The sequence below is a fragment of the Salvia hispanica genome, chromosome 4 (assembly GCF_023119035.1).
Source record: "Salvia hispanica cultivar TCC Black 2014 chromosome 4, UniMelb_Shisp_WGS_1.0, whole genome shotgun sequence".
Lineage (NCBI taxonomy): Eukaryota > Viridiplantae > Streptophyta > Magnoliopsida > Lamiales > Lamiaceae > Salvia > Salvia hispanica.
The window spans coordinates 53749367-53769453 of NC_062968.1; the positions used below are offsets into that span (position 1 = coordinate 53749367).

The following is a 20087-nucleotide window of genomic DNA, read 5'->3' on the forward strand; positions in this document are numbered from 1 at the left end:
AGATTTTAATACATAATTACTAAAATAAAAGAGAGATATAAAATTTTTAAAGTATTGTTTATGGAGAATGAGTCTCACTTTATTAGAGAGAAAAGAGATCCAAAATTAAAATGTTCATACTTAGTGACAGGCTAAAAATGAAAGAGTTCATACTTTTCAGGACGGATGGAGTATATTTTTTTTTTTATGTATTCTATATAGTACTATTCCTCCCGTCCACCAATAATAAGTTCATTTGGACTTGTCTCGGGTTTAAGAAATGTAATGAAAAGTGGGTGGAATAAGTTAACATAAAGTGAATCACACTCTTATATATTAATCTTATAGGATTAATAAAATGTGAGTGAGATATAATTAATGTGACGTGAGGCCTATTCCTTAAAGTAATAATCATTCACTAACTGGCAGAGTATAATACAATGCATTTCATCCGGGAGAATATTTTTTAAATAATACAAAATCAAACCAACATCATTTTAAGTCCACCTTGTTTAAATTCTTTAACCAAATTTTACTGTGATAAAAATCAAATAAATCGAAAGCCAGTGTATCTGAAATACAAATATCAAGTGCAAAATAAAAAATGCTCAAAATGATTGTATTTATACTCTAAATAAGATAGTAGTAAGTCGGACTGATCAATGAAATTTTACAACTGCACGCATGGACTGCATGGACTTACCTTCGGGTCGCGCAACCCCACCCGACCTCACCTCCATCCGTCGCTGTTACTCCTATTGGCTATAGTTCAATGTATTTGCTTTACTTTATCCCCCATAGTATAGTCGTGGAATTCATGCAAAACTATAAATAACTGCATGACTAATTTTGAGCTAGATAGCTAATTTCTCACCTCTATTAATTTCAAGATTGTTGTCAAGACATTTATTTTCATTTTGAAAATATATTTTACACAGATCACAAATTATATCGAGTTAATCTGGGTACCAACTATTAACAAAAAAATGACATTTCATGCAAAACTTTGGTTACCAACTATGTATTTTCATTCAATTCAAAAAAAAAGCCTCCATCTTCGATTAATCAGATAGGGCTGTGGGAGCCAAAATATTTTGTCTCCCATCATAAAGAATGATGAATGCCTAATTACATATCCACACAATTAATTATGAATCATTCAAAAACTGATCCACATTGCTTCTCCTATTGAGCTCTTTCTAGCACCATCTTTGCCGTTGCTCTTAGTGGGCAATTCGAGCTCACAAAATTATCCACCAAATGTAGATACGTCTTCAAATCATGACACGTGGCGACGCTCCCGTTGCTCAAATCCGGGCAGTCCCGGCTGCTCAGCCTCAGCTCCTTCCCGATCTCCGCGTACACCCACTGCGTTTCCTCCACGCGCTTCTGCAGCCAATTTAGTACTCCCGCCGCCTTTTGTGCGTCCCTGTTTAGGGACGCACTGGCCTCGTCCTCGTTCAGGACGAAGCCAGGCACTTTAGTGATGGGATCGTCAGAGTTGACAATTCTCAGCACTTTAGTGCCACTCTTTTCGAGGAGGCTCCTGAAGCTCTTGTTCCCAACCCTAGGCCCCCCGAACGACACCACCGTCACGAGGGGCGCGTGCTTGAACGTCGCCGCCACGTCGTGCGCCGTTAGCGTCGCCAGGGCCGCGCCGAGGCTGTGCCCCGTCACGGTGATGCTCAGCGGCTCGTCCGCGTACTTTCGCAGGATTTTTTCGACCTCATCCCGTATCGAGGCCTGCAGGCTTTCTCGGGCGCAGGTGCCCGAGGTGTACAGGCTCAGGAAGCCGCTCTGCACCATCGAGTCCCTGTCGCCCGCCATGTCATCTGGGAGACTAGTGAGGTTGACGCGCAGATTCTCGAGCCACTCGAGGCACGTGGCGGTGCCTCGGTAGGCGATGACTACGTCGCGGCGGCCGAGCCTGGCGATTTCGTCCTTGTCCTCGCAGACCGCGACGTAGCCAATCCAGCTGGACTGGGCAGAGGCCCAGTCAGGGGCCCGCTGCCCGGCCCAGCTGGGGAGCTGGACCCCGCACGTGGCGTGCAGGCTCCTGGTGACTCTATATCCGGAGCCCGCCAGCATGGCGGTCTCGGGATACTGACACGTGGCGTAGCCGGGGGAGGAGGTGTCGAAGTCGAAGCATTTGTAGGCGGCGTCGACGAACTCGCCGTAGCGGAGAATCTCGCGGCGGAGGTCGTCGTCGAGGGGGTCAAGCAAGCCTTCCCAGTTCTTGATCCCTTGAAACTCCATCCATTTGTCTCTCACTTTCTTGGCTCGAGAAACGAGAGATTCGTTTGAGTTCAACGACATATTTCCTTTGGGATTCCAAGAATTAGCGTTTTTTATCTTCAAACTACATTTCTGCGGCAGTGATTGTGATGGAGAGTGGCTTGAGCTCATCGTTGCCACATTCAAATTGGATTGCCTCGAAATCCCAAAGCCAAGTTTCATACTAGTAGTATTTAGTCAGCAGAAGAGAGAGAGAGAAGGGAGATTTAAGGTTGTTGGTTTTTGTCGTATGAAGTGAGAGTTAATTTATAAGGAAGGGGAGAGAAGAAGGAGAGAGGAAAGAGGAGATTTAAGCTGCGGGAAAAGGGGAAATAGTTTAGTTGGATGAGTTTCCTATTAATGGGTATGTGGGGACTGTTACAAAATTTGAGTTGAAAATAAATGGAGAGTTGAAAAACGTTTTATGATCGGGGATCTGCTTACGCGTCATTCAAATTTTAAGTTAGCAATTGACGTGAGTTTTTTTTCAAAGCCTACCATCATTAGTCATATGGTCCACCTCATACTCGTCACGTATTGATATTTCGTACTCTCAACGTAAACAAAATTAACTAGTAATCCCTCCGTCCCAAAATATTAAACTCATATACCATTTTAGATGTTCCAATATACTTGAGTCATTTCTAATTATGGTAAAAATTTATTTTATTATCAACTCCACTTACACTATAAAAGAACATCTCCTAAATTCATGTACTCAAAAGAAAAGGGTCTAATATCTTGGAACGGAGAGAGTACATTCATTTTTCTCAACTACTCCCTCCGTCACCCACATATATATTGTCACAGTTTGATCGGATACGGGATTTAAAAAATACTCCCTCCGTCCCGGATGAAGAGTGACACTTTTCCATTTCGGTACGTCCCCAATTAAGTCACACTTCCTACTTACTCCTTCTGTCCCTAATAATTCGTCACCATTTGACCCAGCACGGGTTTTAAGAAATACTCCCTCTGTCCCATTAAAATGAAATGTTTTCCTTTTTTGGTTGTCCCATTAAAAATGAAACGTTTCCTAAAATGGAAATAACTTTATCTCTACTTTTTCATCTCTCTTACTTTACTCTCACTTCATTAACTCACAAAACAACTCTGCATAAAATCTCGTGCCGATTCCCAAATGTTTCATTTTAAGTGGGACGGAGGGAGTATAATAGAAAGTAAGTTGAAAAAGTTGGTGACATGTGGGTCATTACTTTTGTATATTAATTTTATAATAAAATGTGAGGTGTAAATGAGTTAGTGGAATGTAGGGTCCACTATCAAAAATGGTAAAAGTGAAATGTGACAAATTTTTAGGGACGGACGAAAAAGGAAATAGGTGATAAATTTTCAGGGACGGATGAAGTACTATATTTGGATATCAAAAATACCTTTATTTTTGGCAAAATTTACACAAAATGCCATTATCTAACTCCATTTATTACACAAAATGTCATTACTAACTACATTTATTACACACAAAGTCAAAGAGGTATTACACATTCAAGCATTTCTTTAAAACTCGTCACATATTGATATTTTGTACTCTTAACGGAAACAAAATAAACAAGTAAATTCATTTTTCTCAACTACTCCCTCCGTCACCCACATATATAATGTCGCAGTTTGACCGGATACGGGATTTAAGAAATAAATCCTCTGTCCCCGATTAAGGGTCACACTTTTCCATTTCGATCCGTCCCCAATTAAGAGTCACACTTCCTACTTACTATATTTGGTTATCAAAAATACCTTTATTTCTGGCAAAATTTACACAAAATGCCATTACCTAACTCCATTTATTACACAAAATGTCATTACCTAGCTGCATTTATTAGACACAAAAAGTCAAAGAGGTATTAAACATTACACTTCCTAACTCCTTTATTGTACATTCAAAGTGTAACTTTTAATGGAGGACGAAGAGAGTATAATGGAAAGTAGGTTGAAAAAGTTGATAGAATATGGATCCTACTTTTAAAGTATTAGTTTTATAATAAAATGTGAGTGAAAATAAGTTAGTGGAATGTGGGGTCCACTACCAAAAATGGTATAAAGTGAAATGTGACAAATTTTGTGGGACGGACGAAAATGAAAAAATGTGACAAAATTTCAGGAATGAAGAGAGTAATTTTTTGTGCTTCGTTTTGGTACACGAAATTAGAATTAAATTGTTTGGAATTCTATTGAATAAATTAGTTCAATACAATTCCAAATCCTATATTTGGTAAAGTGAAGAGCGATTGCTATAAAATTGAATTTGTGTACACACACGTACAAACACTTTACACAAAATACATACTCTCTCTGTTCCATAGTAATGGAGTCATTTTGTTATTTTGGTACATTCCATAGTAGTGGAGTCATTTCTCCATTTTTACTAAAAGTCAACACATTTCATATCACTTATTTTTCTTTCTTATTTTAATCTCTCTTCATCTCTCTACCTTTTTCTTTTCCAACATTGCTTAACACATTTTTTCTTAAAACACGTGCCGAAAAGAAGCACCTCCACTACTGCGGAATGAAGGTAGTATATCATACACACAAAATACACACTGACACTGTACACTCTACATACGCTATACAAAAAATACACATATTGCATACACACTATACACAGTGTACACTCAATACACACTGCACACAAACTATATACATATTCAACACACTACACACAAAGCACACACACTGCACATATGCTATTCACAAACTAAAATTTCAAGCTTGGTTCCGTTTTTCAATTATTCGATTTTGTTTAGTTTAAACTTTTGGCAAATTTAAATTTTTCGATTCGCATAAAAAAAATTCAAAAACTGAAAAACAATCCATAAACTGGATGCTTAAAATGTGTGAAATATGTTGTGTATGTGTGTTAGTGTGTAAAGTGGGTGTAGTGGGTGTAGTGTATGAAGTGTGATGGAGTGGAGGGTGCTGATCCAAGTGGGCTTACTCTTGTGTTTATGCAATACTCTTGGCGGTTCAATGTCTTCATACATTAAACCATGTTTTATTGTTTCCGCGATACTATAAAGCAAGTTAAACTCTGCATTTCCTTAAATATATGATAGTGTCCCATGCTAGTCTCAATTTTTGCTTTGTTAATTTTCTTTTTGAGTTTTGATTTTGAATTTATTTCGGTAGCTATAGCAGCAGTAGTGTTTTAAGTAGTTAATTTTCTTTTGTCTTACCTTTAATTTTCGTAATTGAAAAAAAAATAAGAAAAAATGGGGATCGGGGAATCTAATGGTCTACTGAGTTTAACTTAGACCCGTCGAGTGAAGGCATATCACTTTCAGCGATCTATTAGACTGCTGTCAGCGGCCCATTGAGGCGAGTCAGTCGTGAAATTCTTCAAAAAAGTTTGTTTCATCATTCATTCTTTCGCCTCGAAACCTTAGCACCAACTTACAGTCTCTCTCATTTTTGTTTTTTCCACATAATTCACACACTCGCACTTTAATTCACATCACCTGTTTAAGTTTCTAGGATTATACCAATTATTATTGTGTTCAATTGTCAACCAACACAAGGTAGGTATGCTCTTCTTGTAATTTCTAAGCATTGATCTTTTGAAGTAGCATGTTTGAATAAAGAATGTACCAAGTAAAGAAAGATGATATATGAAAAATATATGAAAAGTTAAAAAAGAACAAGAAATGAAAAGAGAAAAAGAAAATCAAGGAAAATAGACAAAGTGTAGAGTGCTTATAGAAGACTTGATTGGAGCTAAAGGAAGAAATAGATGTTAGCTCTATCTATGCTTTGGTTTGTATATAAATATTTTTCACCTACTAAATAGCTTAATAACAATAAATAATAAAGACTTTTTGAATTTTGTATGCTTAACTACAAGTAAATGGAGCAACCTTATGATTAAATTTTGCATGATGTATAATTTGAGAGTTTATCATTACATTTACATATACACTTTCAGAGTGAGTGATACACACAATTCAAAACACTTGTGAGTGCATATTTTCAAGGTGATCAATGAGTTAGTAATGAAACTGCACTAATTAATCCTACTTGATATGATTGTAGGTTTATTATGCTCAATTTATTTATCCATGCGTCTGAGTAAACTAGGAAGTCTAGTCCCTAGCATCCATGTTTCTTATTTCGTTCTCTTTTGTATTGTTCGAGGACAAGCAAATAGTTAAGTATGATAAGTTAATAAACATGGATTTTGCATGTTTTTAAGTGTAATATTTGTATTATTTGGTATTTTGACTTGTTTTGTGGTAAATGTACAAAATAGCCTTAGAAAATGACATAAAAGGTCAAAATTGAAGTCCAGAGGTATTGGACCATCTCAGCGGTCCGCTGAGCTGAAGTCAGCCCTCGTTGGGCGTCCCGGTCGATGAAGGTCCATCTGCCCGTTGCAGAAATCAAGCCTTATCAGCGACCACTAGCGTCGTTAATTTCCTAAGGTAAGGAACTTGCGGACTAAAACTGCGACCTTTCATGACAGGTAGCTAAAACTTACTCTATCTAGGTTGTGAAATACTATTTCTCTACTACAAAGAACCGACTGAGTTATCTTATGTGAACGTCGTTCACGACCAGTCTACTATGCAAAAAATTAGAATTACTTGCTTCCTATATATTTAAAAGTTTGAAAAACATCTTATAAATGCATAAGCAAATATAATGCGACAAAAATTGCTTCTTCCTGCCTTGAGTTAAAAGTAGATTTTAATAAATAGAATTGTCATTCAAGTATCATGCTATCGCTTATCGGAAAAAAAAACTTAGATGCAAATTGAATGCTTTCATATAGAGTGTGAAGTAATTCCTATGAGATCAATATCATATTATACCTCGGAGAATATGATACATTCACTTAATAATAGGCAATCTAATTACAATATTCTTGTGAATTGTTTTTCCAACTAAGAACAATACTAGTACTAATATACACTTCACCTGTTCACTTTCAATTGAGCCGAGGAATACGGAGAAAATAACTAAAATGGATAAGGAAATAGTAGGGTGTTAGTAAGAGCACTAGTGATACGAGTCAATTGAGTTGATATTAAAACTTATAGTAGTAAAATATAACTTTCAAATTAATGATGAATGGGGCCCCTCAAAAATATAGGTAAGTAGGGTAGTAGGGTGTGAGAAATGAACAATATCAATAGAATGTCACGATTTTATATGGAAATGAACATGATTGAATGCATGTAAAAAACCTCCGTCCAAACAAATATATTTAATCCAAAATAGTGTCAGCATCAAAAGTAAGTGGAGTGATGGTATTTGACCGGGCCCCACTAAATCAGAAACCTCTCTCTCCGACCATATAAATCCATACATTCCGGCACGTGACCTTCACGGACGCGTCACTCCACTTATCACTCTCAATTCCCTACTTCCCTATTTTCCTATCTATTCTTCTTTTTATTTTATACTACTATGTGAGTCGTCGTTATCAAATGTTGAATTCAAAAATAATTCCGACCACGAATTCCATATTTTTTAAAACAAAATTATTTTAAGATACATAAATTTAACTTATACTACTACTATATGATCTATAGTTGTCGTAAAGAAAATTATTTCAACATACTAAAATTTAATTTATAATGATCTATAATTATCTATAAAATGTTATTATATCAAGATAAATATTAATGTAGTAGAATACTTTTTATACTATATTAAATTTTATTTACTATGGAAATGATTGCTTTTTCAATTGATTTTGCTCTTTAGCTTTTGTTTTTCTTTTTAAGTGTGTTTTTGAAGTTGTATTAGTTTTATTGATGTTTTGATTTTTATCATTTTTTGGACTCGAGTTTGATGGTAAATAAATTCGTACCTACAAATCCTACCAAGATTTTATACAGGTTGTGTACACATGATTTACATTACTTAAGCATTTTAGTATAAACTGTGGATTCATTTCTGATTAATCACACGTGGATCCATTATCCATATAAACAGTCCACTTCAAGATTTTTAGTGTTAAATATGACCATTAAATAGTACTCCATGGAGTATACTTTTAGGACAAATAATAATGAGATAACATTGATGCATCAAATACTTTTATTACTGAAGAAGTTTAATTAATTGTTGGATTTTTTTTAAGGTTTCTTGTTGTTTTTTTTTTAATTTGCGGTTATCAAATTTTTCATGTTCTCTCATTGATTATTTCCATGTGTTTTCAAACAAAAACGTATACATCTACAAAATGCATTGCAAACTAGTGAATAGTGATGGTAGATGCAATGATTTAGGAGGGACTTATAAAGGTGCAAACTAGTGATGGTAGATCCAGTGGTTTTAGAAGCCTCATTTTGTCCATTTTCGGGCCCTAAACATCGTTGTCTAGTTGATATAATCACCTTAAATCAGCGAGTCAATTAACTTAGAAATGATGATGTTTTAGTAAAAGTCTGTGAAAAGATCAGAAACTAACAACAATAAAAATATAAAATCTAACAAGGATTGAACGCCTCTAAGCCAACGAGCAAAGAAACAACACACAACAAGATTATTTCACTAAAAAACTCCAAAGCATCAAGGTGCGCGACGCACATCTAAGCAATAAAGTTGAGAAGATAACACCACAAAAGGAGCGATGAACCAGTAAAGAATTTCTTAGCCGCTTATCGGCGCCCCTAATATTATTCAAATCTTTTATTGGAATATCAATTTGTTATATGTATGTTAGTAAATATACATATGATAGTACACGTATTATACCTTTCTGCATTTTACCTTTTTAAATAAGTTTCTAAAATACTACTCCATTAATTATAAAAATCAATGCTTGCATTTTTCCGCATTAAAATACTAGTATGAATTTTGGGTCCGTTGGTCAATAACTCACCATGGACTATTTTTCTTTATTAAGGTGCGTTACGTAAATAATGATATTTGATTTTAAAAAAATGAAATAAGGATAGTTGAGTGACAGATCTTTGAAGATCAATTGGACTTGTACAAGTAATGACTATGATTATTCTTATCAAAGATGCCTAATAAAGGGAGATTTCAGAATTAATGAATACTATTATTTGTTGGATTTGAGAATCCAATAATAATTCCTTTAACAAACTTTTGCAACTTGTGTAAATTAGGTGCCGCCACAAAGCTTGTTCAACTGTCACTTTCCCTCTACTAATTTCCCGAATTTTATTTTTATTATATTATAAATATTCATAATTCCCATGCATATGACATATATACTGCCTAGGATATTTTTCATTTCATATTGATATTAACTGCTCTAAAGCATATAAATATTTGTATACCTTTGAAAATACTTCATTTGTCCGTCTATATACAACTGAGTTGTAGTATTCTTTTTGGGCTAGAATAAATATTCTTTTTGGACTGTCTTATTCTAGTTGAGTCATTTTTTTTTTCTAACCGAAAACAACACATCTCTTTTCCTTTATTTTATTCTTTTTTTGTATCTTTCTAATTTATTTTCTCTCAACTTACTTCATTTAACATAGTTTTTTTTATTTCATTTCCAAATAAAAGGTCTATACTACCTAATTAAAATAAATTATAGTATTATATAATCTTAATGGTCAACATTATATTTTTCCCCATGAGAAGCCATTACCCACAAATACAGCCTAGATAATGGCTGCTGGAATTCCACATTCAATCTCAGAAATAATTAGCTAGGTTCAGAGTATTCGAATTCAAAAAATAATAATCAAAATTTTACCTTTTTCTACCATTTATTTTTCAACCTTCTGGTTATCACTTGTTTTATTTTGAAAAAAAAAATTTCTTTCTTGGTTTTGGAGTGGTGGAATTTCTTTAGTGGACTGCCCTGGCCAACTAATTTTCTTTGAATCCACCGACCAATTTTATTCAGATTGGTTATAATCTTGTAATCTAATAACAATTTGACGATTACTAAAAAAATATTCTGGCTAGAAAAGTTAGAATAGTTGCAAAGGCAAAGAGCTGCGAAGTTTCTGCGGTGATGGTGATCAATATATTTAACTTATTATAATTAATAATTATATCATACTGATTTACAGAATATGTTCTCCATAATGAACTTATAATTATTATAAAGTCAAAATACATTCTTAGGTCCTTAACTTTTATCATAATTTTTATTAGAATATTCGTAAAATTATTTTAGTAGGTCTTTATACTTTTATCATAATTTTTATTAAATCCTTGTACAATTTTATCTTGAATAACATACAATCCCTATTTAATGAAATTTAAGGGACTTTTTAATTTTTCACTATTTAACTTAACCTAGTCTATAAAGATTCTATCTTTGTTACATAATAATCTCGATAAGTTGGAGAAAATATTAGTAAAACTTTAACAGTAGTAATTGAAAATTCAAATCGAAGTTTTTGGAGAAGTACTACGTGATTTTCAATCGATGATTTATATTTTAAAATATATATAGTATAATAGCATTAATTTATATTGAAGTATAAATTCTGTTGAATATTTATAATCATAGGCTAATTTAATAATGAAAAATAAAAATTTTATTAGGTTTCTTTAAATAGAGAATTGTATGGTATTCAACATAAAAGTAAAAAAATATATGAGGATCTAATGAAAATATAATAAAATTATAAAGATCAATTAATACGAAAAAAATGTACACAAATACTAATGAAAATTACAATAAATTATGAAGACCCAAGAATGTGTTTTCCTTATTATAAATACAATTAGTAGCTATTTTTAACTGTGTGTATATTATTTATCTATAACTATAAAAATACAGTATCGTTAAATAATTTTTTATATGTAAAGAATGATTTCTATATTAGTAAAAGTTTCTAATAGATACTACTATCATTCTCCGGTAAGATATTATAATAAAATATACATGCATGCGTGGCTCCAAATATAAGAACATCGATCGTCATCAACTAATCAAGTAGTTGTATTGCAGATAGAAACAAGTGCTTTAATTATTTTAATATGATATCGTCAATTAATGAAGTAGTACTCCGTATTTTGGATGGAAGTTTCTTGTTTTTTTAATAGTGATAGATGCACCTCAATCCTAATAATAAAATATGAACAATTATCCTCGAACATATTCCGATGGCTATAGCACAAAAAACACCTTTTTGGAGCCTAACAATTTTGTTAATTTGGGGTCCTTCAAATCAACTAATCAAATTCACTTTTGTCAATATATCGTTCAAATATGTACCTTGCTTACTAATTAAATTAATTAACTATGTATTGTGATGATTATTAATTAGTACTCCTACATTATCAATTTATCATTCGAAATCGACTCATGCATGTTTTAACTCGTTGACCCATAATTAGTTTGATAGAATCCAACATCAAATTTCTTTTTTTTCTATTTTTAAGGTTGTCAATTATTATAATAGGAGTTATAATCTTTATTCTCAGCTCAAATTTTCAGTGATCCTTTAATGATTGAAAGGAAGATATATCAAGGTTAAGTTCATCAATCAATCCTTGATGATATATTTCTTGCGCCGAAAGAGTAAGAAAAAGAAATTTCAATTGTTAATTCCACAGAATAAAATCTTGTTTGGTATACAAAGATTGACTTGATTACTTAGGTATAATTCCCTCGAAATCTTGGGAATAATAAACCAAAATTGACTCAAGAAATTAACTTGACCAACTAGTATTCTAGTCTGTAACATTCAATACGACTTCTCTCACGTATAAATTTCATCGTGGAGTATCTATAAGTAGGTGGCAAGTAAATGAGAAAAATGTACATTAAGATTTTTCTAGTGCAAGGCAAATTTAATTACGGATTTTAGAATGGATTTGAATGAAATGCTATCCGAAAGAGGCGTGGGAAACTCAGATTTAATTTTATTAATTAATTTAAATGATTAACAATTCAATAATTAAATAAACTTTAACCAACAACATAAAAATCAATATACCAATAATAAATACATTATCTCTCAAACCAATATTAATTTCGAGATGATTTTAGACTTCTTCATATAAATTTAGTACATCTAACAAACGAGTCATTATAAAATAGAACAAATTTACTTCGTCCTAGAAAATACATGAAAAGTGTCAACAAACAATTTTCGATTGAAAAGTTCATATTCAGCATCACAAAAATTACGGTAATTCCTAATTCTAACATTGACTAAACTTCGATCGATAAGAGCAAATCAGCAAAAGCATTTTATTAGGCCGACACTGACACTTAAAGACCTTGTTCTACGAACCCTTGTTGATTTTGAACTTCGTTAGCTAAGAAATCGGACTTTTGACAAACTTGTCTTGTGTTGTTTTACGCTATCCAAATTAGTTGCAGGCTTAATTTTGTAGTGGGTTGATCATCATATCCTAAGAGATGGCCATGTGTAAAAACGGCCCTTCCAATTTTCCGGCGGCAAGTGGAATTAATCCTTCCATTTCAATAGGTGGAGAATGAAGAATCATTACTCTATCATTTATTTCCAGAATTACTTAAAAAGCGTCATGTCAAATACAGTTGTTGATTTTGATTGGAATCTTGCTTCTCTCTCATAATCACTAAAATGGACTTTTTTATAAATCGATCGATACGAGTATATTAAAATTTTTAATATCCTAAATTTGTACTTTCTCCTAGAATTGATATGTTAAAGTCGAATAAATTTTTTATTAATATGCTAGATTATGTGCTAATATCTAGCAATAGAGTAAAGTATGATTCTTTTCTATCCACTTTTATTCCGGTTAATTAGTTTGCATGTGTATCGAGATGGTAGTTAGTTTAGTAGTACTATAATAAATTTTACAATAAAACAACATTATGGCTTGTCACACAAAAATTACTTTAAAAAACATTTAAAAATAATAATGAATTAATAATTCTAATTTTAAAATACTTTTACGTACTAGCCATCTTCCTCCGGGTCTAGTTAGAAAATTTGACTATTATTTTATTTTCTTCAATTAATTTCCACTAAAATTATTTGGATGTAATAACTAAATTTAAAATCTAAAATATAGTGTGGTAATTAATTGCTTTCAGTTTTTTTATTTATATTTTATTGATTAAAGGTGTATGCATATTTATAATACTACTAAGGTTGCCTTAATTTTTTAATTACAAAGCATACGTTGTAAATGTGATTGTGATTTAGCATCTATTTCGGATTTTAACGAGACTCATAATTAATTTAAACAATTTTTGTTAATTAAAATTTGGATAATATTCCAAATCTATAAACCTTTATGTGTCCCTTAACCGAAACTGTACAACTATAATTAGTATAGAATTTTATAATTGTAACATAAAAATAATATTTTAACTCCCAAATACACGTATTTAAGGTTATTTGGTGACTTAAACTGTTAATTTGTTGTAGGGTTGAAATTGTTTTACCAAGTAATTTGCATTTGTTGCTATGATGTACTACAACATACTACAATAATGTTTATACTTTCTAGTCACGGAACTTTGATACGACATCATGGCTTGACGTTTCAATGGGGAAATTCAAAAGAAGCTTTCCCAATTTTGAATATGAATTTTGTTGTAGGTAAGCTTTTGGGAAACAGCTGAAAGGTTAGAGGTGAAATAATTAAAGGGGAAAGTTTGGCCAAAATATTGTGCCTAAGAACAATGAATTTTGACAAAGTTGTGGAATCAAATATATACAGGACTATTTTCGTTTGAAGTTTAAGAGAGAAAAAATACTTTAGGGAAAAATCAAAGTTGCTTTGAAAATTGGAAGAACATTTTCAGTGTTCAATATAAATGCAATAAAACATTGACTTTTCTTTGAAAGTCAATGACATATTTGTATCTCATATTTTAGTGGAGTAGTAGTAGGTATCAGTATTTAGAAATTAATTAAATTAAATTTCATATTATGTACTCGATGGCTAATTTTTATGTATGGAGTAATACTTCAAACATTTGTAATTTTGTACCCTCTAAAATGATTTTGTATATATCTCTGACTTGGGTCTATTTGTTATTGGAAATTTGGATATTATAGTTTAAATTTTGTTTAGCGTACTGAGTTTTAAATGTTAGCGCGCGTGTATCATATATCAATATTTATCATTCGTTAAACTATATACTATGAAGAGAAATGATATGTTATATATGTGACCACCACTCTTTAGTCTTTATAATGTAACTTATTTATTTTTATTTTTATTTGATTTTAATATATTAAATAAATATTATTGACATTTTAAAATTTACAGTTTTTATAAAAACAAAACTCGATTTGTTTGTTTTATCTACAAGTCTACAACTTCAAATAAATTAAAAAATGATATTGACTTTGTTTTTGTGAAAATTGTAAAATAGAAAATGTCAATTATAATTTTTAATATATTAAAATCAAACTAAATATGTAAAACAAAATAAATAACGCTAAAAGTGCATATGTGATGCTCGTGGATGGTCCATACCTTGTGCTGTGCAAGAATATAATTAATTAGCTACAACTAATTTGTCAAATTTAATATTACTATTTCAGTATCATATCATTGCAAATAAAATCTTTTTTGGGCCAAAGTTTTTTTATAATAAGTGAAATTTCTGTTGGGTATAGGCCTACTTACTCCATATGGCTAAACTATATTATTGTTTATGTTGGGCCCATGATGGTCAAGCTGCAGGCCCAAATGATTGAATTTAAATTAGTAAGATGCTTTAATTTACTTAAAAAATTGTGGACCCACAAAATGAACTTCGCTCTACAAAAATAACGTAACCAATTCTCCTTTAAAAATTAATCCTCTGAAAAGTATTCGTGTATCGTTGATGAAACAAATAACGTATTTATACTGGCACTAAAAATTAAGAAAAAACCATTAATTTAAACAATAAAAAAAAATGAGAAACAATTATAAATTTCAATTTTCTACTAAAATTAAAAACGGCAAAATTTAAGATGAAGTGCTTTGTCAGCGCGTGTGCAGCACACACCCCGTGATTGGCACAGACGGCCGCATGCGCTGCACACGCGCGTGGCATGCACCATCCGAAAATGTTATGCGTGCTTCTTCGTCAGCAACGCTTCATGCACTCTGTGCAGAGTGCATGAGTAGTATATGTTGTTGATTCCCCTAGTTTCAATCAAATTAATATACATTCTCCACGTAGTTACATAACATCACACATCACATATCTTGTGTGTAAGAAAGTCTTGATTAAGACTGCTAATTGATGACCCACGAAACACTAATCTTGAGATGCCGACCACAATTAAGAATTGTTTTTAATATATAGACCCTAATTTGACTTATAAATAGTGTGCTGATCACCGTTAAATTTACATTTTCATTTTTTTTTTACATATATCGAAAACTTTATGAGCTAATTAATGCCAAAAATTGTAGGTGATCATATTACGGAAAAATGGGAAAACATTAATTTTCGTGGGTTGACTAAAAAAACTACTACTACTATTAATTATAGAATGTGATCGTAATTTTAGGCCAGTGAAATATCAACAATCCAAATAGTGGGATCAAAGGCAAAAGAAATGACAAAGCGTAGCTAGTAAAAGTAAAAAGTATAAAATTTAGAAGGAAAAAAACATGCTTTTTATTACCTTCCTCAGCAATGAATCGGCATAACTTAAATTCTATTGAATCAATAAGTCATGAATACAAAAATAAAGTGAATTATGTAATGAACCTAGCTTGAATTGAGGTTTCTATGATTCCCTAAAACTTGACCAAATATAGTACTACTACTAATTTAATTGGTTCAGTTGAAATTTGAACAGTACGGAATTGAAAGTGGGTAAGAATTTAATGCTATAGGGTGCTTAAGTCTCGAACTTTCTTATAAACTGATAGATTAATGCTTTTGAAAAGTTTTATGAATTGATGTTTGGACTAAAAATCAATAATTCGAATGTATTTAAGGTCCACTTTAACAGACCCCCTAAGAGTGTCCACAGTGGGAGAGCCGCGGCCCTTGGCCCGGGCTAGGGCAGCCCGCGGCCCCCCACTACTGAGCCGAGAGGTGGACGGGGCCATGGGGGGTGGACGAGAGAGGGCCGAGCTCTCGGTCAGGCCGAGGCCCTTGGGCACGCGACTCGGCTCACCACTGCAAGGGCAGAGAGCCGCGGCCCTTGGCCACCGATTTTAATTTTTTTTTTTTCAGTTTTTATGTTAATTTTATGGTTTTGGAAAAGATGAAGTGAAGAAGATGAAGTGGAGAGAGAGAGAGAGAGATTGTATGTGACGAAAATTAAACGGTAGTTTTCAAAAAAATTAGCATTAATTTAGGAAAAAATCAATCTCAATCATTAAATCCCTATTAAATTGGTCAACTTTTTAATTAAGGATTGTGATTTAAATTCACATCCTAATTACGGAAATAATTAAAATTCAAATTTTCAATAAATATATTTACTTGTAATTGTCAAATTTTTTAAAACTAATTTAGATTTTTTTTAATATTATAGTCCAATAATTTTTATTCTAGCTAAATTAAAATATAATAAAAAATATAAGAAAATAATTTTAATTGGTGGCTCGGAGGGCCACCACTGTGGTGGCCAAGTTTGTTGGGCATGCCCAAGAAATGATGGCTTGGGCATGCCCAAGAGGGCCACCATTGTGGATACCCTAACACCCACTTTTATCCACTCGCAATAGTGTCCCGAAAACTGCCACATGCAACCGACTGGTTTTGGAGCGCTATTGTGTCATCAAGATAGAGGTGCCCACGGTTCAGGAACCAAGGGTTACGGTTCGGAACCGCCGGTTTTGGTTTTGAAAATTGTTGAACCGGAATCGAACCGCGAGGGTGTTTCACGGTTACGGTTTCGGTTCTGAACCAACGGTTTTTTGGCCGTTTTTTTACGGTTTTTCACGGTTCCAAACTGCTGATTTTTTGCGGTTCCGTCTTGATTTCCCGGTTTTCCGGCGGTTTTTCGCGGTTCCGGATTGAAACCGCGCGGAACCGGCTGTTCCGGCACGGTTTTCATTCGAAAACTTTTGAACCTGAACCGAACCTCGGTTAAAAAATCGACGGTTTCGGTTCGGGTAAATTCTCGCGGTTTCGGTTCGAAACCGTAACCGACGGTTACGGTTTCGATTTTAACCGCCGGTTTGATAAACCTTGGGTAGGTCTACATCAAGAATAGCCTGCACATTGTGCGTATCAAATCATTATCAAATCGATAAGATATACACCCTCCGTCTCCCATTAAACGTCTCATTTTTTATTTTTTCGTCCGTCTGTCAATAAATGTCTCATTTCACTTTTACTATCTTTAGTAAATGGACCCTATATTCAACTAACTTATTCTTCTCACATTTTATTATAAAACTATTATATAAAAATAGGACCCACATTTTACTAACTTTATTCATGGATGGAGGGAGTAGATGATATAGTAACCTCAAACACAACGAAAGAAAACCTTTAATACGAACACGTACATGATACTATTTGACATGGTAAAGATAAGAACATGAAAAGATTTGACACCTACGCATTAATATTGTGTGTGTCCATGTCATGTCCAAAATTATCATCTCTAATCCAAAACACTTTTTTAGTTGATTTTCGTATAGGACAAAAAATTAGTTTTATAGTGAAATATGAGTGTAATGACTTAATATAGGGTGAGTTCACTTACCCAAATTAGAAAAAATGTAAATAAGACTTTAAATTGTAGATGACCCAAAATGACAAATGTAAATATTAGTGTTTCCTAGACATATCAAAGGGGCACTATTTATTGTACCATGACTCGTATATAGTGGAACAGTCGACCATGTTCATATCATTACATTCTTATGGATGCATTCTTAGTAAGAAACTCATTGTTGGAAACTTCATCTTTGTCACGTATCCCCTTGGTAATGAGTATGTATATATATTTGGATAACTCTCTTTATTATCATCTCAAAACATACACCAAAAATGAGTATTGGTGTAGAAAACTTTCTGACTATACACCAAACTTAAATTCATTTTCAGGTTTTTCTATGGGACAACACCAAATATGGTGTTACTGCAAAAAATTTGTAAGACAAACTCTAAAAATATTTTTAAATTTGTATTTGGTTTAAGTAAAACTACTTTTTTATACGACATGTACTCAAAAATAGGTTTTAGTTTGGTGTAAATAGTTGGAGATGACCTAAGGTCTTATAAGAAGATATGAGTGACTCATTTGTAACATGATATTAGAGCAGGTCCAAGTTAATTTAAATTTCTCTGTCTATAACTTTCTTGCTTGTATGGAAGTCCAATGTGTATTTCAGCTCACATGTGCACATGTTAAAAACCCATTTGTTTCGTGCATAAAGTTAATAATGATTATATCTCGTCTATATATACATAAAAATATATTCCCTCCGTCGAACAAAAGATGTCACATTTGTGGGACGACATGAGATTTTAGGAGGTTTTGTTTTGTGTTAAATGGAGAGAGAAAATATAATTTTTATATTCATGTGAGATATAACTTTTTTCAAAAAGAGAAATGTGACATCTTTTATGGGACAAACTAAAAAGAAAAGTGTGACATCTTTTATGGAACGGATGGAGTATATATATGTATGTAAATGATGCCAAAAAGTAATCCATAGAAGCACGGGTCGAAATCATATGATCCACGAGTTTTGGCCTTTTGGGTTCACATTGATCTATTAATGATTGGTATTTGAGTATATTATAATTACAGTTTGACCGCAAAATTAAAATCGTTACAAAAGTCCAACTTTCCGTCACGACTGTGACTAATATCTAAATAGTACAGTAATTTTCTTTTTGGGTGGTGGTTTACTTTATGACATTTTGAAGCCGCAATTTTAAGGATGTCTTTCTCAGGGGGTGATTGTGGGTGGACTGTTGGCCGATTTCCAAAATCTATGATATTTATCCTTTCTTTTCAATTACATATATTCATATATACGTACGTACGTATGTTCAAATAAAAATGCTTAGGTATTGTAAAATTAGAGAATTATGTTAAGTTAATCAATCGCGAAGATCGGGTGACTATATTATTTTGTTGAATGCTTTAGATTGACTCGTATGAGGGGACAAAAATTTCAAATTTCCTCGAATGGTCTTATGAATTTAATGCAAGGAGTTCTCATGAAAACCAACCCCCATGTATTATACTCTCGTCCTAAAAAAAATAGACAAACTTGTAAATGACACGAGTTCTAATGTGCAATCGGTGAAGTAAGAGAGAGAAATCTAGAGAGAGAGAAAAAAAAGGTAGTAGAAATAGTGTTAGTGGATTGTGGATCCACATTATTAGTACGTGGTGTGTAATTAGTTAAAAACTTTCTATATTTAGACTTTGTCGGGTTTTAACGGATGGTCCAAAATAGTAAAATTTGTCTATTTTTTTAGCACTACTGTAAGTTAACTTTTCATGAAATGCTGCTCTGAACGGGGAGAGTCATTGCAATAGTGCACTTAACTACAATCAAAGTAATTGAAACTTTGGCTTATAATTTGATTTGCATATATACATTATAAGTCTTCATATATAATCGAGAAGGATTGAAAATGAGAATAACTCAAATTTAAAAAAAGAAAGTATCCGGCGATAAAATAATGGTTGATGTGATTATCGATAGAAAGTTTAGGAGATGAAAAATGGTCGGTATTGGAGCCGGCTAGTTTTGGTTGATAACGATGGAGAGAAATTATGGAAATGGAGAAGGAATAAAAAAACACAAAAATAAACATGATATATGTATATTTTTTAAGTCCAAATCCGCATAAGCTAACAAAGCTTTATGCATTTGATAAAATGTGTAAGTGGGATAGATTTGGTATTATTATTATTATACATGCATAATTCATATTTATGTGACATTCTCAATTGTCGCCAATATTTATCATTTTCAATCATTTCTCC

General features: G+C 32.7%; 1 protein-coding gene across 1 annotated transcript; it reads right to left on the reverse strand.

Moving 5' to 3' along the window:
* Window positions 1–954: 954 nt before the first annotated feature.
* On the reverse strand, window positions 955–2474 carry LOC125224341 (phospholipase A(1) DAD1, chloroplastic-like). Its single transcript, XM_048127723.1, has one exon. It carries the CDS (start codon window positions 2434–2436, stop codon window positions 1165–1167), a length of 1272 nt encoding a protein of 423 aa, XP_047983680.1. The 5' UTR covers window positions 2437–2474; the 3' UTR covers window positions 955–1164.
* Window positions 2475–20087: the final 17613 nt, after the last annotated feature.